At 50.6% G+C, this 19,490-nt stretch overlaps 1 protein-coding gene across 1 annotated transcript in view; it reads right to left on the bottom strand.

Moving 5' to 3' along the window:
• TEDC2 (tubulin epsilon and delta complex 2) overlaps window positions 1-19,490 on the bottom strand; it is an 89,868-nt gene that overhangs the window by 2,199 nt on the left and 68,179 nt on the right. Inside the window, exons 2-10 of the mRNA XM_066330323.1 lie at window positions 6,558-6,674; window positions 6,386-6,484; window positions 6,130-6,179; window positions 5,011-5,668; window positions 3,558-3,611; window positions 1,647-1,731; window positions 1,214-1,322; window positions 898-999; window positions 292-503 (exon numbers count right to left, since the gene is read on the bottom strand). Of these exons, the coding sequence (XP_066186420.1) occupies window positions 292-503; window positions 898-999; window positions 1,214-1,322; window positions 1,647-1,731; window positions 3,558-3,611; window positions 5,011-5,668; window positions 6,130-6,179; window positions 6,386-6,484; window positions 6,558-6,674 (1,486 nt within the window). The remainder of the gene's footprint in view (window positions 1-291; window positions 504-897; window positions 1,000-1,213; window positions 1,323-1,646; window positions 1,732-3,557; window positions 3,612-5,010; window positions 5,669-6,129; window positions 6,180-6,385; window positions 6,485-6,557; window positions 6,675-19,490) is intronic.

Genomic DNA, 19,490 nt, shown 5'->3' with positions numbered 1-19,490 from the left:
GTAAAGGTCTGACATAAGGGGCATTACCAACGACATCCTCCACTGCCAAATTTTTTCAGAACAGGTAAATAAAATCTTATCAGGAGAGGGTCAGGCATGTAGGGGCCGCTGCTCTGGCCCTAACAACAAGTCCCATTCACCAACAAAGAGAACAAGGCATAAACACAGAAACATCACTGGGGGAGCTTGTTATGCTGCTGCTGTCCATCAACACCTTGTACAGCAGCTGCCGGCCCACAATTGTTCTTTTCTTTCCCTGCTCCGGGAGCACTGACACTTCTCCAGACTCACCTTCTGTAAGGCAATCTCTTGGTGCAGCATTGACACTTGCAGCTTCAAGGCAAACAAGTCTCTCAGCTCCTGGAGACTGGAGTAATAGAGGAGAGGCACAGCCAGCATGTCTGCACTGTCACACGTCCGTCCCCTGGCAGGGACACAGGCTGGAGAGCAGCTCCCCACATCCCCAGTGCAGTCTGGGCGCAGCCTCAGCTGGGACTCCAGGGCTGCCAAGGTAAAAGAAACAGCAGGAGACAAAAACATACAAGTTAAATCTGTTCTTGCAGACTTTATGATCTGTTCCCAGAAACGAATGACTAAAGACACTGTATTAATCAGGGTAAGCGCCTCACACATGGCACAATCAGGACACCCTAAGCTCTGGCCTGCATTGTCCCCTCCCCAGCCTTCTTGATCTGCAACTGCAGCTCAAAGCTCCAAGTCTCTCCTGAACACAGAGGGGTGGCACACAGGTACCACAGATTTGTTTGCCACCAGAGAATTAAGTGCTCCATTACCATGAAGATAATCAGGAGACAAATAACCTTGGTCCAGCATTCTGCACACAGATGGCAAAGGGCCACGTTCATACCTGACCACAAACACAGGGACTTGTCTCACCTGCTCGCAGGCACTGCAGCTTCTGCAGGCACTGGGACACTGTGGTTTGCAAACCCTCCAAAGTCAGAAGGCTTTCATACTCTGCTTGCAGAGTGGGAGGGTCTACAAGAGAAGCAGACAGAAGGTGTGAGCACTGGAACCTTCCTCCCCAAACAGCTTCCAGAGTGGCCTCAGGTTCACCAGCATTCATTTCAGGCAGAAAATGTTCCCGTCCCTCCTGTCCAGCATATGCCAAGGACACAAACCACATGGAACTGGAGTCCAAATCATCCTTATTCCACCTTTGACCCTCCCACTCCCCCCTTTTCCGCCTCACCTGCAGGCTCAGCTTCCACACACTGCCTCAGACGGGAGGGGACATCCTGGAGGCCCCTTAATTCCTCCTCTATCTCTGCAGGACTGGGAGTCAGCTTCGGGGAGCAAAACTCAAACAGCAGCAGCTTAAGGAAGGTTCCACAGCTCTGTGCAGCATCCCGAGCCCCAGGCCAGGCCAGCTGGGATCAGGGCAGAGGGGACCAGCCTGGGAAGTGGCACTGCAGGGGGAAGGTGAGGACAGCACAGCACAGCCAAACTTGCCCTGTGGCCACGTTTGGCTGGATCAGAAGTTTTGTAAGTGCTCAACAGCTGTACTGTGAAAAAACCCACTGCCTAGAGACCCAACTGGAACTGCTGGTTTTGGAGGCATAACTCTCTCCAGCTGGGAGCTCACTGCAGAGCAATTGCACCCTGTGCCTGCTAGGAAAGGATACAGTCATCTGGATCCTCTCCATAAAACGGGTCCTCGCAGCTGCTGCATCTGCACTTGTTTGGCACTGACGACATCTCTCCCATGCCCTGAAATTCCGAAGGGGCAGGAGGTGGAAGTTACACTCCTTTGTACCAGACAGCTCACGCTGAGCTGTGACACACCAGGGTGGCACAGCAGTGCTTTAATTACAAGTGTCTCCCTCCCCCCTGCTCTCTCACAGGTTATTTACCAGCCATTCCCAACTCACTCCCACGGCTGCTATCAGATCAACAAGGGCACCCTGCAGAAAGCATCAGACACTGCAAAACACCCGTTACTCTCTCTGCTTGTTTTGAGGGGAAGGATCAGAAGACAGATAGCACATTTCCATAAGCAGAACATGAACTCACAGCACATCCGTCATTCTCTTGTATTGTCCTGCCTGTGTTTATACCCCATAGGAAACAACAAATTTTCCCTTCCTTTCTTAGGAGTAAGTAATTTGCATTTCTGTACATTTATTCTGTTAGTAGAGGTGTACAAAAAAAAGCAGCAGACAGGACAAACTCTCAGCCCAACTACTCCATATTCCAAACTTCAAGATTCTTCTTTAATAAATTTTTTGTAGGGGACAAAGTGGTATGTTTGGCAAGCAGAATGACAGCAGCATGTCAGGGATGGAAGACAGGTTTAAGGACAGTATCATGAGGAAGCTGGCCAGGACTTCACAGCAGAGTGCACCAGATTTTTAGATAAAGCATTGCACAAACAGCAGGACTACCAGAGAGATGCATTTCACTCACATACTCATGGATGCACAGCCCCCATAATATCCTTTCCTTAAGGACTGTCTCCCAAAACCTGCTGCAGTAAGTGAGAGCCATCAGGAGGAAGCTTAAAATAGTCCTGCAGTGCCTGACTAACTCGAATGTGCATGTGTCTTCTCTTTAGCCTAATGGGTCTTTTAAATCATGTTAGAATCTGCAGATTTCAGAAATACATTATGCAAAGAAGTGGCAAGGTTAATGGAACAGGAAAGAACAGAAGTTCCCAGGCAAGATGCAAACCCTCTACAAGGATCTTTAGTGCAAAGGTTATTCTCAATCTGTTACTGAGTTCAAAGCAATAGTGAGAAGTATAAAATTACACCAAAGAGATTAGAATGCTGAAAGGCTCAATTTAGAAGTGAAAATTAAGGGTATAAAGTCTTTACAACTTGCAGAAGGGCAACTAACAAACTGATGTCTGATAAATGACAGTTTCCAAGAGGAGGAGGAATTCTTGAGGGTAGCACAAGGAGCTTTAGTTAGATTTAAGAAAGGGTTTATGCTTACTATCTGAACAAAGTACATAATGAGCAATCTGCTCAAGTATGGAAAGATTTCTCAGAGGAAATGTGGAAAACCCTTCCAGAAGACTGGAGAATGGACTAGAGCACGCAAACCCCAACCACCTGCACCATCCCTGCAGTAAAACTGTAGCTGGCTCTGTGTAAGAGTTCAGCAGCAGGAACCAGCCTCAAACTCACACAGCTGTGGTGCTTCCAGGCTGCAAAGGCAGGGCAGGGATGGTTTGGGAAACTTGTTGGATAGTGTATACAGACACCCATCTCACAGGGTGTCCTGCCTTCAACAGGTGTATGGCACCAGGAGTGACTTTTGCTGCACCAAACCCAGGAGTAAAGCGTTCCAGGAACTTTATCACTCAGTGACTAACAGTAATCAGCACTTGAAAAACAAAAGTAGCACTAGTGGCTACAGTCACAGAACACATCCTCAGCAGCAGCCTTGCAGTAGGGGAAATCTCCCTGCTCCACATTCAGGGCCCTGTGGGATCCCTCCCTGCCCGGGCACACAGAACAGCCACACCCAACCCTCCTCACAGCCCTGAAACTGAGGGTAGTTCTGGACTGAATTAGTCAGACTGGTCTTACCTGGAGTTTCTGGAATAGGCTTTCCTGTAGGGAAGGGGGAGCTTCAGCTGGCATCTGTAAAATAGGAGAAGGATCAATCCCAGCAGCTGGAAAGCAATTAACTGAGCCTTGCCTTCCAACAGGGAAAATGGTGTTTTGTCAAAATCTGAAATTAATTTTTCTGCAATGGGAGATGTCAGCAACTCTGGAGATTGGATCCACCACTGTCTTCAGACTGTTCCTCAAGGAAGGAAGATTAGGTTTCTCATTTGACTCTGCAGGCATCATGGAGCTGAGCTGGGAGAGCTGCTGCATCCTGCCACCCATGAGAGGTTCATGCAGGGTGGGCAGCTGGGAGCAAAGCCATGGCACAGCAGAGCACAGCCACCTTCAGGGAAGCTGGTTTGCCATACCCTGTTGCCCTACCTTAGCAGGACAAGGCAGCTTTGCTTAGCACCATATCACACTCAAAGAAATAGGGAGGCTTCCACTGGGAATACAATTCTTAACCCTGAAGCAGAATAATCCCTAAATTGTTATTACAAAAACAGGAGGGTGGCAGCTGTTAGTCACGTGCAGACCAGGAATGCAAGGCCACAGTTGGGAATTGAAGCAAATGTTTGAATCCAGATCCCTGTTCCCACAGCAACTGTCTCTAAAGTGTTCTGTGGCCCTTCCAATGCCAGTGAAAAGGGTAATTTCCTCCCTGCACAAACACAAGAGTTAGGTGGTGGCAGCAGAGACAAATACTTCTCAAAACTTTCCAGGGACATCAGATTGAGCTTCAATGTTTAGTTAAACTGAAAGAGGAAAGAAATTACTTAAACAAGACAGACTGGCATGAATGCAAAGCCAATCTTCCAAGTATAATTTTGCCACTTTTCCACAGAAAATCTCAGTTAAGATTCCCTTCATAATCCTTCCTACACCAAACCCTTGAAACAACTGCACTCTAGTCAGTCTTGATTTATGTAGTTACATGGGCAGTATGTTACAAGTTAACAAGGACAGTATTAAACCCAGATGCCATCACTCCAAACAGCACTGGGCACATGCTTGAGAGAGAGGGGGGGGGGAGAGAGAGAGAAAATTCATGCATTATGCATTATCACTGTGTAAAAAACAGAATAAATAAAAAATCAATATGCTACAATAGACAGTACACTCAGAGGAAAGCTAAGGCTAAGAAAGCTCTACAGAGACAGCTTTCCAAAACACTCACAGGGGACTATGAAACATCAAAAGTCTTAATTGAAAGGCTTTCAAAGTCACAGCCATCCAAGAACAAGCCCTTAAAATGAAAACACTTGCTCAGTCACAATAAAAGCTTTTAAATTGTATAGGATCCTTCCTCATGAGAGTGATGTGAAGAGGATGAAGCCAGGCTGGGACCCCCAGAGCAGCCACAGCCAGCAGGATCTGTACACGTGCCTGTGAGTGTGGAGCAGAACAGGAGAGGTTCTCCCACACTTACCCCTTTTCCTGCAGGGTGCCTGTCTCTGGTGAGGTGCTCCTTCCCCATGTACCTGCAGTGTCCACCTTTTTGCTGGACTCTGCCAGGAAACCACAACTTTTTTTCCCTGCATCAAGTATGGAATTCTTTCCTGCAGCTGAATCCCCTCCAGAAAAGCTTTGCTGCTCATTTGGGGCAGATTCAGACACGCTGGGTGTCTCCTGGGGTTCAGCTGCAGCACAGACCTCTCTGGCACTGGCACCAGTTGCTGTCCTGTGACTCCTTCCTTGTTTGGAAGTCATTCCTTTTGAGGAAATCTTCCCAGCTGTTCTGCGGCCTTGAGAAACACATCTGGCTGGGACCTTCCTTTGCAGTTTCTTCACATCTGGGTCAGTCCTGTAAGGGGCTCTTAACTGGTATGGAGAGGGCTTCTTCAACAACAAAAGCTTTTTGCTTCCAGCTCTCACCTCCCTGCACTCAGGAACATCCTCAACAGGTACAGGCACTTGCTGCTCTTCAGCTTTCTTGGGAGCATGTGCCTCACCTGCCCATTTTTGTCCTGTAGCTCCCTGAGCCTCTAATGGAGTTTTCAGGATGCTTTTCCTGACTTTCAGTGCCTTCTCTAAGGCCCTGTTCAGCAGTTCCAGCTCCTCTAGCTCCTTGGGTGAAGGCCTGTCTTCTGCAAGAAGAGAAAACATGTCAGAACACTCAAACCTGGATGTCCCGCATTTGACTCTTCACTAACTTGCTCTTGCAGAGGGCACAGAAGGAAACGAAACCTAATGAACAGTGCAGGGGGTATTGCTTTAGCTGTGGGAACAGGCGCTGCACAGAGGATGCAGACAGGACTGCCAGAAGCTTTGAAAACCCAGGATGGATGTGAGCCACAGGAAGATAGTTCTCCGGAGCCAACCTCAACAAGTGACATTCCCACACCTGGGTCAGGCCCACAGTCACTTCACTGCCGGCCTTGGCTAACGAGGCACGACTCCAAGCTAACCCCAAGGAGGAGAGCAGGAGGGAAAAGGCAGAGGGGGTTATATAGGTGGATGCAGAGCATTGGAATGACTCCTAACACCGCAAGTGGCCCGGAGCCGCTGTGACATTGAGGGGGCACCGGCCCGGGGGAGAAGCGCTCACCATGTTCAGTGCTGGAGCCTGGCTGTGGCCGCTGCTCCTCTCCATCATTCCTGGAGGGAATAAACAGCGACGGGGGCCGGCGTTGCTGCACCGGGACGAGACCAGCACCCGCGGCCCGCGGGGCCTCGGACACGGGCCCAGGGAAGGTTCCGGCAGGGGGGTGCCGGGCAGGGGGTCCCGCACTGACCCGGGTGCCGCACTGACCCGGGTGTCCGCACTGACCCGGGTCCCGCACTGCCCCGGGTGCCGCACTCACCAGCCCCACAGCAGCGCCCGGCTCCGCGCCGCCCGCCGCTCCAGCTCCCGCCGCCGCTCCGCGCCCTCGTCCAGCGCCGCCCTCAGCGCCGCCGCCGCCCTGCAAGGCCCGGCGGATCAGCACCCGCGGGGCCCGGCCCGGCCCGGCGGTGTCCCGGCCCCCTGCTCCTCACCTTCGGCCGCAGCCCGCAGGCAGCATCAGCCCGGCCGCGGCCCCGCCGCTCGCTGCTCCCGGCCCCTCACGGCCCCACGGCTCCACGGCCCTGCCAGGACCTGCGGGCGGGGCGTGCCTGCCGCAAGGCGGGAGCGGCCCCGGGCCTCAGGGCGGACGGGCGGTTCCGGGGTCCCGCCGCAGCCGGGAGGGTGCCGGGCAGGGGTCCCTGTGGTCACTGTGGTCCCTGTGGTCACTGTAGTCCCTGTGGTCACTGTGCCTGCCCGACGCGGACGGTGCAGTGCCGGGGATCCTCCGCTGGGCCCGGGGAAGCCGCTTTTCCTTCCGCTGCCTTCGGCTCTTCCCGCTCTTTCCTGCTCCTCTGAGGGCACCGCGGGCCCGTCCCACCGCCCGGGGTCCCCGGCCTCTGCTGGGCTCAGGCCACAAACAGGGATTGTTCCCGCAGCCTTGGCAGCGGAAGCGGGGCCATGAGCGGGTGTAGCCCGGTTCCCCAGGAACCCTGCCAGAACCCCTTCAGCCCGGCGGACACAGCGCACGGCAAACTGCTGCCGCCGCCCGTGGTTCGCATCAGCACAAAACAGAATTAGTGGGGGTTTTTTGGTTTGTTTTTTTTGGATGGAGGGTGGAATCTGCTTTGCCCTGCGGCTGTGGGAGCTGCCGGATCGGTGCCGCGGGAATCCCGGCAGACGCAGCTCCTGGTGCAGAGCAGTGCAGTTCTCCGGAGGAGCCCGTAGCTGGCACTCGGCACTGTCTGTTCAGCCGGCTGAGCAGGAATACAGTCCTCGCCCTTGCACAGCAGAATGAAAGTTAACAAAAAGTTAGAAAGTAGGAAAGTTCTTTGCCTTCAGTGGCTGAATCTTGAAGCTGAGGTGCTGGTGATTTTCTGCAGCCAGGTGACCACAGACTTTTTAAAAGAGAAGTTGAGAATTCCGGGTGATTCATTGACACAGGACTTTAAAACCCCTTATAAAACATTGCAAAGTAACAGAAAAATCATCACACATCGTGAGTTTCCACATTCACGAACTTAACATTCTTCCAGTTGTGATTTGCATTTTTGGCACGAAGAATGACTTCTCCCTCTGTAGAATTTGCAACTGAATCTGGCAAAATAGGCTGGCCCCTTCCTGCCCTGAATCCTGTGTGAGTTCACTGTCAGAACACTGTGAACAGTTATGTTTCTGAGGCATGAGCCAAGGTAGAGCCCAGCCAGGTATCCGTGGTCCCAGCAGGGCTGACAGGGATATCAGACACTCAGAAAATATTTTAATCAACAAAGTCACCAGCTGCATTGCTGTGAGACCCTGGGAAGCACAGCAGCAGGACAAAGAAGAGCTCATTTTCAGACAGCTCCTTCTCTATAATCATGAAATATCCTGAATCAGAAGGGACACACAAGGATCATGAATCCAACTCCTGGCCCTGCACAGACACCCCAACAATCCCACCCTGGGCATCCCTGGGGATGGTGTCCAAACACTCCTGGAGCTCTGGCAGCCTCGGGGCTGTGCCCATTCCCTGGGGAGCCTGGGCAGTGCCCAGCACCCTCTGGGGGAAGAACCTTTTCCAGATATCCAGCCTTTCCCTGATATTCAACTTGACCCTCTCCTGGCACAGCTCCAGCCGTTCCCTCCAGGACAGGTCCTGTTCACAGAGCAGAGATCAGAGCTGGCCCTCAGGATGAAGCTGCAGCCCCAGAGACCTCTGCCCTCAGTCTCCTCCAGGCCGAACAAACCGAGTGCCCTCAGCCACTCCTCACACAGCTCTAGTTCCCTCGAGACCCTTCACCATCCTCGTGTCCCTCCTTTGCTCTCCAGTAAGTTTAGGTCCTTCTGACACCGTGGTGCCCGAAGCTGTGCCCAGGGTAGGTGTATTCCTGCAGGCTGAGACTGGCCAGGAGATGGAGCCCTGGGCTCCTGGAGCCTCCAGCATCACCTGCTGTCCCAGGGGGAGCGCAGCCTGGCTGAGAGTAACAGCTCTCCTCAGGCACCTGCATGCACTTGGCATTTCAGTATTAAAAACAACCAAAAAAGCGATCAGGCTGCTGAAATCCGGGGAAATCATCTGAGGCATGAAGCCTGCTGGAGCAGCACTACTGACATGGCTGTTGCCCTAAGTTTTCTTGCCTTCTGATTGTTTGAATCTTTGTAGTTGAAATTCTCACACAGCTTCATGTAAATATTTAAAATTATCTACTTTGTTTACATATTTCTCCTCTAAGAGGAGTCTTATGATTAATAGTAATGTTCACCTACAAAATTAAAAAAGTAGCAACTTGTGTAGCCAATCTTTTACCTTTTAATAAAGTGCATATATAGAGAGTAAAAAAATTAAAATAGAGCTTTCTTGCCTGACCTCCTACTGCCTGCCTCATTCTTTTGTGTCCATAACAGCAACACATGGCTACCTTTTGCATTTTGCAGTCATTTTTGGGCCTGAAGTCATGAGAATTTTGCACAGGTGAGATGTACTGGAAGTTACACTGTCAGCACTCGTTCACTGCTCAGGCTGACGGGTGCCAGGTGGTATTCTGCAATCTGTATTTCTATTTTCTTGAGAGCCCGACTCTCAAATACCTGTCAGCTAATAAAAATAACTGTCCAGGTACTGGGTTCTCCTGCTGGGTGCCTAAAGCTCTTTGAAAGCCATGCCCATAACCCATCACGGTATGATTCCCTGGGGTAAAATTCAAGTAGACATGACTTAGCAACAAGAAGAGAAACAAATTAAACCAGGAGACAAACTTCACCACTAATACATCTCCCCACACTTTCTATATTATTGCTATATTATTTTATTCCATGAGTTGTGCTCCTCCTGTGTGCTGCCTGTGGGGATCAGTGCTGTTTGCTGAGCTGCATGTCGTGGTTTAACCTCCACCAGCAACTCAGTGGCTGTGAGATTTGCATGATCATTTCGTGTTCTGAGTGTTTGCATAGCACCATTAATTCCCTGGAAAGTGCAGCTTCTGGGAAGGGGGGGTGAACTCTGGGCCCATCACCACCGGAGGCTGTGGATACTGAAGTTTCCATGAGTTAAAAGGGGATACAGAGAGGCTATTAGCAAAATTCATAGGAAAAAAAAAAAAAAAGAACAAAACCCCAAACTGCATCAGGAATGAAATGCAAAGATCTGCTGGCTGCTTCTTGGAGAAAGTTCAAACCTAGGGCATGCACGCCTTGGAGAAACAAGGCAACACTCAAACACATTCACATCTGTTCCCAAACGTTTGCTTTCTACTTGAAGAAATTAACACCAAGCCTTTAACTTTGACAGGGCCCAGATTTCCCATCTCAGGACATTTTGGGCCAGCACAGTGAGGGATGTTTGGGAGGTGTCTGTGCAGAAAATGGAGCAGAGCACAGGTGGGCTCAGCCTGACCACCACACTGCCCTCCTGCCTCTGCCAGCTCTTCAGGCATCTTCTCATTGTCCCATGGCCCCTCTCTGCCCACTGGTAGCAACTGGTCAAACTGGGAACTGCAGCAGGAGCTCCTTCTGGCTGCTGCCCAGGTACCAGCTGCCTGCTGAAGGAGCAGATGCCTGTGCTGTGTGAGCAGGGCCTGATGGGACCATGTGTGGTGCTGGTGGAGGTGTGGAGGTGGTACAGAAAATTAAAACTGGTGAAAGTCCAAAAGTTTTGAAAACCATAAGGTGCAAAGGCACAAGAGTGAAGTGAGCTGGCGGTAACTGTACAACTAAATCTGCTTCAGTGCTAACTGAAAAGGAGCACAGGCTGAGAAAGAAAAACCCCTGGACACTCCTGTATGCATGTAGAGAGATCCACAGTCAGTGTCCAGAGGGCCCTGCTGGTAACAACGAAAGGACAATAAGCTATGGCTTTACTGATTGCTTCTCCTCCCTGTCTTTTATTATTTTCCCTATTTAGTTAAGAATTAGGAGTTCGACAGGAAGGGCATTGTCAGCTCTGAGTCTGGGTTGTGGTGACTGATGCTGCAAGAGATTGCAGTAACATATTTAGATTTTACTAAAGCACTTGACACTGTGTCTCAGTCTTCTGCAAAAACTGATTAAGTAAAATTATACGTGAAAGCTGATGATGGAGAAGACTGCATCAGGTGGAGGAAGGTATCTAAATTTTTGCAGACATGACTGCCAGATTAAACTCTGATTAATCAATGCAGATTAACACCATCTTTATCTTGGCTTCTGGTCTCAAACAAGACCTTTCAGCCCCAGGCCATCATATCATCTATTGCTCAGGTAAGAACATTTGATGAGCTCCATCCTGTTCCCTCTGGGCAGCAATCAAGCTCAGAATTAAGCTTGTTTTTCTTTATTCAGTTTCATCTTCCTCTTCTTGAATTCAGAAATTACTGCAGGCCTTCATGGGCTGGAAACCTCATTTTCATTCCCACTGAACTTGATTTAAGACCTAAGTTGGAGTTTTTCAGGGCAGTTGAAATTCACTTACAAATTCAGCTGTCCATTTTGCATTTCTCTGAGGGCATTCAGCTGAAACAGAGTAGAAGTCTTCCATATCTTTCAAAAGTCATTCACACTCAGTCTCTAACTCATGTCTGCTCATCTTTTCCTTCACTGTTGGTATTTGTACTGAAATCACCCCCCACTTCTCATCCTTTGTGGAGAATGTCAGCAATATCAGACAGGTCCAACTCTCAGATTTTTTCAGGAAAAAAAAAATCCCTATCTGCAATTTTTGGTGCTGTAGAAATAAAAATTCCGTTCTTGTATCATCATTTTAAATGCTTCATCTCTGGGAAAAAATATTCGTGGTGGGCACCTAGATCATCTAGGAAGGGTTGTTGTGTCCATGTTATGTCATCTGCCCAAAGCAGTTCACCCTCTCTTGAGCAGCTTCACACTCTGATAACATCTCCAGCAAGTGCTTGAGTTTCTATCTGACTAAGAGACAGAAACTCAGCCATCACCAGGGGTGGTTGTTGGTTCTTACTAGGAAGCCAGATCAACATGCAGAGAAAAAAGTTGATTCAATTCTCTTCTGTGCTTTGAAGCAAGGTCTGAATATGAGCCATCAGAGGTGCTAATCAGCATCTATGGCTTTTATAAGTCAGCTTTTTTAAGATAGGCCAGCCACAGAGACCATCTTCCATAACCTCCTGATTTCCCCAGGCAGTTTGGTCATGCCTAACACTCTGAAAGACCAGAGCAACTTTGAAGAGGTTTTGTTTCCATCATAATAAATCAGATATCTAATTCCAGAAGGCATCACAGGATCTGCATTGCATCTGTCTGTAAAAATACAGGGTGAATTCCCTGTGAATTGGGTTTTTATCTTGATTAGGGCTGAACCCAACTTTGGCCTGAATGGGGAAGGGTCCAATCCAGCTCCTGTAAGGTGAGGGGAGTGCAGGAATCAGTGCAGAACTGCTGATGGAGTGGTTCAGAGACCTTGATGCCCCCAAAATATCCTCTGTACTTTACTGTAGAATCACAGGATGATTTAGTCTGGAAGGGACCTTAAATTTCATCTTGTTCCAACCCTGCCCTGCCATAGGCAGGGATGCCACTCACCAATCAGGTGCCAGGAAGGTGTTTTACAGGCTTTGTTTTCAGTTTTTTACCTCTAATTTGAGCTGACAACGTTGTTCTGTAGTTCTCTTACTGCAGGCCATGGCCTCTATTCTGATTCAAAATTTCTGGATAAGGAGCTAATTGTGACTGTGGTGATGTAGTTTGTAGGGGACCATGTTCCCCTGACAATAAAATCACCTGGGAAAAAGACTCTGCTCTCGTGCAAGCTGGAGCAGGCTGTGGACAGAGTGGGTGAGAAGTAGTAGGAACTGGGAATAAAGAATTTCCTTGTGTCAGGTGAAATAAGCTTTAGCAGGAGCCGAAGGCAGGAGGGGACCAGCCAAAGCCATGGATGGCTCTTTTTCTGAGGCAGAACAGATGCACAGAGTGGTGCTTTCAGGTGCCTGTGGTTTTCTCCAGCAGCTCCCTCTCCCTGACAGCATGGGAGGTATCAGTGGTGTGCTCAGAAATTTGTTGCACAGGCTGTTTGGGGACTGTGTGGTCAAACATCTCTATGTATTCTAGGACCTCAGATGGCTGAGGAGTTAAGCAGGAGGATCTCAAGGTGAACTGGGAGTTCAGAAAGGGGGGATTAAGCCTCTGTGTGTGGCCAAGGACAGGAGTAAACCCTGGGAGTTAATGGCTTGGACATAATCTGGGAGTCTGTGGCCTAGAAAGAAACTCAAGAGTTCAGGCCAAAGAACTGCCTTGACCTGGCTGTATTGAAGATTGAAAAGGATTCAGCAGCTCTCATTCCTTTCATTTCTCTTCCTCTGAGGCAGGAACCTCCCAAACCACTATAAAGACTGTCTGCTTTCTTGGAGAAGGCTCTCCACTTCGCTGCTGATGGCATCAGACCCCTCCATCCCCCCCAGATGTGGGGATGCACCAGATGTGCCAAACCTCTCTGCACGTGGGGCAGCACAAGAAACTTGAGTGCCTGCTGCCCACAGAGGGATGGCCCCATAGCCCTGTGAGCCCTCCTGGGGCAGATCCATCACCCTGCAAACCCAAGGGATGGAGCCTGCTGGGAAAGGAGCAAAAACCCTTCTCCTGCCTGGGGAGGAGAGACACCATGCTGAGTTTATGCTGTATCTGTGCAAGTGCTCATGAGACATCTCAATGCTCTTGAGCTGTCAGATGGCATTTTTAATCAACCCAAACTTGACTTTTTAGAAATTGTTGTTAATTATGCTCTCCAACCAGAAAGCACAGGGCTTTGATCAGTGCTTTTCAAAGCAAGTACGATCCAATGCTGCATCTTGTGTCAGCTCATTAGGAGCTGCCTTCATTACAAATCCTGCTTGTTAGCTGTGTCTGAACTGCAAGCCTGTGAATTAAGAGAGGAGTTAGACAAGGTTTTATATCTGGGTCTCAAACCATAGACAACATAAGCATAAACATGGTTTATGCTTTATAGACACATAAACATAGTTTATAGGAAGAGCGCTTGTGGGAAAGGTGCAGTCCCTGATGAGCAGAAAATAGAGCCCAGCAGGTGTCCCAGAAGTGAAGCAGGTGTGTCAAACAGGGGGATTTGTCACTGTCTCATCTGCAACCCCAGGCCAGGGTGACCAATATCATGTATGAAGCAGGAGAGATAAACAGGAGTGCAGCAGGCTCCTTGGAGCTGATCTGCCAGGGTAGGGTTTGGCCTCAAGGGTGCAGTGCCAGTGTTGGTGTTGGTGTTGTCAGCCTCACCCACCACACAGACAGGGACTTTAAAGCACAGCTGGTCTCTTGACCTTGGAAAAGCAACTCACTCCAGAAGACTTGTCCATGAGGCTGCCCTGCCATCCTGGAATCATTGCTCTTCATAAGCTTATAGAAGACTGGAAAGTGAGAGATGCTCAGTGTTAATTATAGTTCATTTTTCTGGTAACCCACTGTTACATGGCAGACTTAGAGCTGCCTGGAGGGAGGTTGAGCCACTTTGTCCAACTGTCTGGAGAATCAATCTAAAATAGGAATAGTGTGATGAGGGATTGTTGTGGAGGCTTGTAAAACTGAGACACATAATACATTCAAATGAGATTTATTTTATATACCAGTTAAACCAGATTAACTGGTTTTATTAAATCAATTCAATAAATTAGGCCAATTAATCTCCATCAGCATTTGAATACACATTCATGATGTCCAGTGGAATTGGTTCTACTTGAATGACTTCAGATTTCTCAAGGTTTAGAAGAGTAACTCAGAATGAGCTGGGCTTTACTCCAATGACATGAGGGTTCTCAGCCCCATGGAGTTATCTGAGACAGCATCCTGACACAATGGAAGAATCTCAACTGCAGACCAGCTTGCTGCCCTGAGGGGGGTTGACTCAATTGACTCCCCAAAATCCACACCCCAACTGGCTCAGACAGTCCTGTGAGCCGTCACTGGCTGGGGTCTGATGTACACCCACAGCACCACGCAGACCTGGTGGGGTTTGGCCTGAACAGGAGGAGGGAAGCAAAGCCAGCCATGGTTGATGAGACTGGGGGCAGAAAAATGCTCATGACACCATGTCAGCCCTTTGCAGCAGCCTTTACTCCTTGCTAAAGCAGAGTGGTGAATCACAGGGTTATGGAATGGTTTGGAAGATACCTTAAAGTTTATCTCATTCCAGCCCCTGCCATGGGTAGAGACACGTTCCACCTTCCCAGGCTGCTCCAAGCCCCATCCAGCCTGGCCCTGGACACCTCCAGGGATCCAGGGGCAGCCACAGCTTCTCTGGGCACCCTGTGCCAGGGTCTCACCAACCTCGCAGGGAACAATTCCTGCCCAATACCCCATCTAATCCTGCCGTCTCTCATCCCCCCTTGTCCTGGCATTCCATGGCCTTGTCCAAAGTCCCTGTCCAGCTAGCTTGGAGCCCCTTTAGGCACTGAAAGGGGCTCTAAGTTCTCCCAGAATCTTCTCCAGGCTGAACAGCCCAGCTCACAGCATGGCTTTGTAGGTGAGGGTCATCAGTCCTCAAAGCATCTCTGTGGTCCTCTTGTATAGGACTATTCATTGAGTAGGAATATTTGATGTAATCTAAAATCAATTAAGCTGAAAAGGCCATCAGCATTCCTTGTGTTCCTTTTGCTTGAGACCCGTGCATTGGCTGGCTTTCAGGAAATCCACATTCTGGACCTGCAGACTGGGCAGCTGGGGGTGCCCAGTACCCTTCCCCTCAGGCCTCCTCCTCCCCATGGGCAGGCAGCATCAGGAGCCCCTGGGGCACAGCCCCTGCAGAGGAGCAGCACCTGCACTTTGCTCTGCTCTTTTGGGGCAGAGCGTGTCCCAAGGGCTGGGAAATGCTCCCAGAAAAGCCTTTCAGCCCCCTCCTCTTTACGGCCTGTGACCATTAACTGCTGTGTGGGTCAGCACCTGCACTCTGTGCACTGTGGAGGCTCAGGTTCAGCCTCTCCAGAGCAGCTGCTCAGCCCGAGCCCCTGCAAGGTGCTACTTCCACCCCACCAGCTCTCTCTCAGTACTGATGCTTTGCATCAACGGTGCTCTTGATTGAGAGGGAAAGCAATTTCCTTTCCTTATCCAGAGCATGCCTCAAGCATTTTAGCTTGGGAGCTCAGTGTATGCCACACGTCCTCTGCCAGATACGAGCCTTTCAGAAGATTTTCTCTGTCTAATTGTACAAAGAGAAATGAATTTGCCATTCTTAGCAGACCATTTCACTGTGGTGTCTCTTTCTTCACCCCACAGTGTATTTTCCCCTGCTTAACTCATGCGTTTTACTCTGTGTGCTTGTGTTTTGCCAAATGTGAAGAAAGAGGGTGATGCTGTTTCAGAGACAGACTGATGAGGCCCAGATATTCCCAGTAAAAAGCTTCATGCTAACACAGGGTTTCACAGATGCTCCTTGGGCTGCCCATCAGCACATTTATCTCCGCTGGTAAATCCCAGAAGCCTTAACCTCCAAATCTTGCTAATGAGAGGCAGTCACACAAACCTTGGGCTGGCAGCAGAGGCTGCTGATACACATCACCACAGTGTGAGTGTTCTTAGAATTTTTTAACTGAAATTAAATGCTCTGTGGCTCTGCAGAATGGCAGGTGGGTATGAACAAAATACCAATGGGAAGAACATGGAATGAGAGGCAGTTCCCTGCCTGAATTTAAGAGGTGTATATAGTGTGTTCTGGACTCAACACCAGGGGGACATTGTGTCCATAACCTCCCATGGTTTCTAGCCCACCCTGTACTGCCCATGCAGCTGGACGTCACAGAGAAAACCCTATCTAGCCCCAGCGAATGGACAAAGCCAATTTTGGGGCTGGCTGATGAGTTTGCACAAAGAAACCCTGACCCTGCTCCAATCTGCATCTTTGTGCACAGGTCTAGGGCAACGCAGCAGGAACAGAGAGCAACCTGCAGCTCGCTGTTGTTCTGCACTGCAGCACTGAGCTGCGGAAGTGGTGGTGGCAGGGGTCTGTCATTGTGGCAGGTGATGGAGCTGACCCCCACAACACTGGCACTCAGGGTTGTGGAGCCCCAGCTCACAGGGGCGCACAAAAGCACTTTCCTGAACCCAGCAGAGCTGTCTGCGCTCCCTGGCCTCAGTGTATGTGGGTGGTGACAGGCTGGGTTGGGCTGCAGGGGCTGGGGGCTTCAGGTGTGTTGGGACTGCAGGTGCCTCCAGCGGGCAGATGGCTGCAGGGGGCTGCAGGCTCCACCTGGGAAGCATGGCCAGCTCCAGCTGCATCACCAGTGGAAAGCAGGACAAGCTGTGGAGGGGAAATTAAACGATCAGCAGGGATGGAGGGAACACAGGGAGGAGCAGCCACTCCCAAAGAGGAGTTTGTAGTTATGGCAAAGTAGTGTGACTCCCTGATCCTCTGGGGGTAGCAGGAACCCCCAGGCCATCAAAAATGCGGGTCCGGCTCCTGCTTTGATGCAAGGGGACCTCACCTGTGAGCTTGTGGAGCAGTGTGTGTGCTGCCCACAGCCCACAGCTGCCTCTGCTCACGAGCACTGTGGGTTTGCAGGATTTAAAATGAACATCTAGCCCGGGACAAGCACTTCACTTTCTCCAGGCATCCTGCTCTAGCGGATGTCTCCAGGCTCTGCGGTTAGAACCACTTAAGAACTAAGAAAGCCACAGGACGATTTCCAGCGGGAAGCGCGGGCGGGGTGCGGCGGGGCTGCCCCTGTGCCCGTGCCCGGCGCGGTTCGGAGCAGCTCCGAGCACTTCCCTCGCCCTCCGGCAGGCTCGGGGGTTTTGCCGCTCCCTGCTCTTTCCCAGCGCTCCAACCAGCGATTTCAAACCGGCTTTGTGAAACTCGGGAGCGAAGCGCAGCGGAACAGCGCGTTGCCGTCCCGGCCGAGGCACGGTAAGCGCGGCTGTCCCCATCGGGCAGAACCCCCGGCCGCGCCCGGGGACGCGCACCGGCTGCTCGGGGCTGCGCGCTCCCGGCTCGGGCGGCTCCTCCCGTCCCCCGCGGCCGCCGAGCATCCCGGGGCGGGCTGGGCTGGGCTGTGCGGCGGGCGGGGGTGGCTCCGGGGCCGCCCCCATCGCCCGCTTCCTCCCCCGGGCCCCGGCCGGAGCCCGTTCCCTCCGTGCCGGCGGGAGCGGGGCCGCAGCCCGGGCAGTGCGCTCCGGCTGCGCCGCGGGACGGGCCCGAGGGACGGCGGAGCAAGTGAGCGGGCTTCTCTTCCTCCCTCTTCTCTTCCCTCTCCTCCTCCTCTCCTCCCTTCCTCGTGGGTCCCCCCGCCTCGCCGTGGCTGTCGGGAGCTCAAGGCTCTGCTGCAGGAGCCCGGGAGTTGCAAAACATCTCCTGGCTTTGCAGCACGTTTTGATATTTTTTTTTTCTCCTTTCCCTTTTCCCTCTTACACTTGGAGTAGCTAATTGGGTAGGAAAACACGAACTGCAGGGGTGGGATTACTTCATGCTCTTGCAATGCTGTTTTGCTGTTCGATTTCAGTCGTTTCGCGTGAATAGAGCCTGCCTGGCGCTGCTGCCCTGGAGCGCGGCGGGGGCCGGGCGCTGCTCTGCCGCCAGCGCCTCTTTTCCGTAGCAGGTTTTCACTTTTCAGGACGATTTCGTTGTCTCTGTTGCTGCTTGGTTTCCGAGGAGATTTGCTCTTTTGAGCAGCGGGTCCTGCAGTAATCCCGGTCCGTGGTGTGTGCCCAGAGGCTTCCACGTCTGGCAGGTTCATTCCGTCACTAGGGCTTTTCTCCTTCAGTTTCGAGATTTCCGTACAATAGATGATCTCCAGGGAAGCGGCGATGCCGGCAGCGGGGCTGTTTGCTTCCCAGCCTGCTGGCTGGTGTCCCGGCTCCTGCAGCCATGGATTGTCACTGTGTGGGGCAGCTCTGATTTTTCTCTGTTGGTAAAAGCTGGATTTCTTCAGGTTTGTCTGAGAATGGGGGAGCAGGGGAATTTCACATGCAGGTGGCATTGAAATTCAGCCAGCCAAACCAGCAGAAATTGCTTCCCTGAGCATACAGTATGTGCAGATGGGCTCCCTGAACAGATTATTCTTGAATATGAGCAACAAGTTTTGTGGGTTTTATAGAAATAAATACAGAGGAGGTGAGTGCTGGGCAATGATTCCTGAGGCCTGGAGTCAATAGGATGCTTCAGTGTGGGGATGAGCAAGTTGGAATTGGTCCTTGGGTTGTCTGGATGCATGTTTACACCACTGGAACATCTGCAAGTGAAGGACCAGTTTGTGTTTGTCTCACACTCAGCTTTCCTGTATATTCTCCTCCAAAAGGGGATGATGCAGTGTGTGCCCAGGAACTCGCTTCTGCTTGTTATGTTCCCCCTAAGGGCATTGTTTTTGCTCTCAACTGGCAATTCCAGCAGTGGAATAAGGAGGGGACAATTTCTCTTCCTTCTTTACCATAATTTCTCCACCTTCTTCACCTTTGCATGTGAAACAGTAACCTTAAAAAATATTTAAACCCAGGGAAATTTGCTTTGTGCTTCTTAAGCCTGGGCTATCTCCAATGGTATCATGCTCTGTGGCTGGCTGTTCTGCTTTATTTGCCTGAATTAATTTTATTGTGGCACTGAGAATTCCCCTGTGGTCCCTGGAAATTGTCCTGCATTTTGAGAAGTTCAGAACTTGCTGAATAACAGTTTTTCTTCTCTAAAATAGAGGTGGGAAATTTCCTATCCCAACCTGAAAGTTGAGTTCTATGGCTTTCACCTCAGCAAAGTTGGGCTTGATTGATGAATCTTTTTTAAAGTGACTTGTCTTGATCCAAAGTTATGAAAAGTTGATATTTCTCATAATAGTTGGATGAATTAGTTAGATGAATAGAGACCCTTCTTTCCTCCACTTCTGCTGAGTGAAGATCCACATCTGTTTTTATGCTGACAACAATTGTTTAAATGATTCCCAGCCCCAGGGAACCTACATTCCATTCCTGTTTGCACCCTGGAGCCCTGTCAGTCTCGGATGGTCTTTCCCAGTGTAGGA

This window comes from Sylvia atricapilla, chromosome 15 (assembly GCF_009819655.1).
Source record: "Sylvia atricapilla isolate bSylAtr1 chromosome 15, bSylAtr1.pri, whole genome shotgun sequence".
Classification (NCBI taxonomy): Eukaryota; Metazoa; Chordata; class Aves; order Passeriformes; family Sylviidae; genus Sylvia; species Sylvia atricapilla.
Note: the sequence above shows the minus strand (reverse complement) of the source record. Positions and strands in the feature narration are given on the sequence as shown.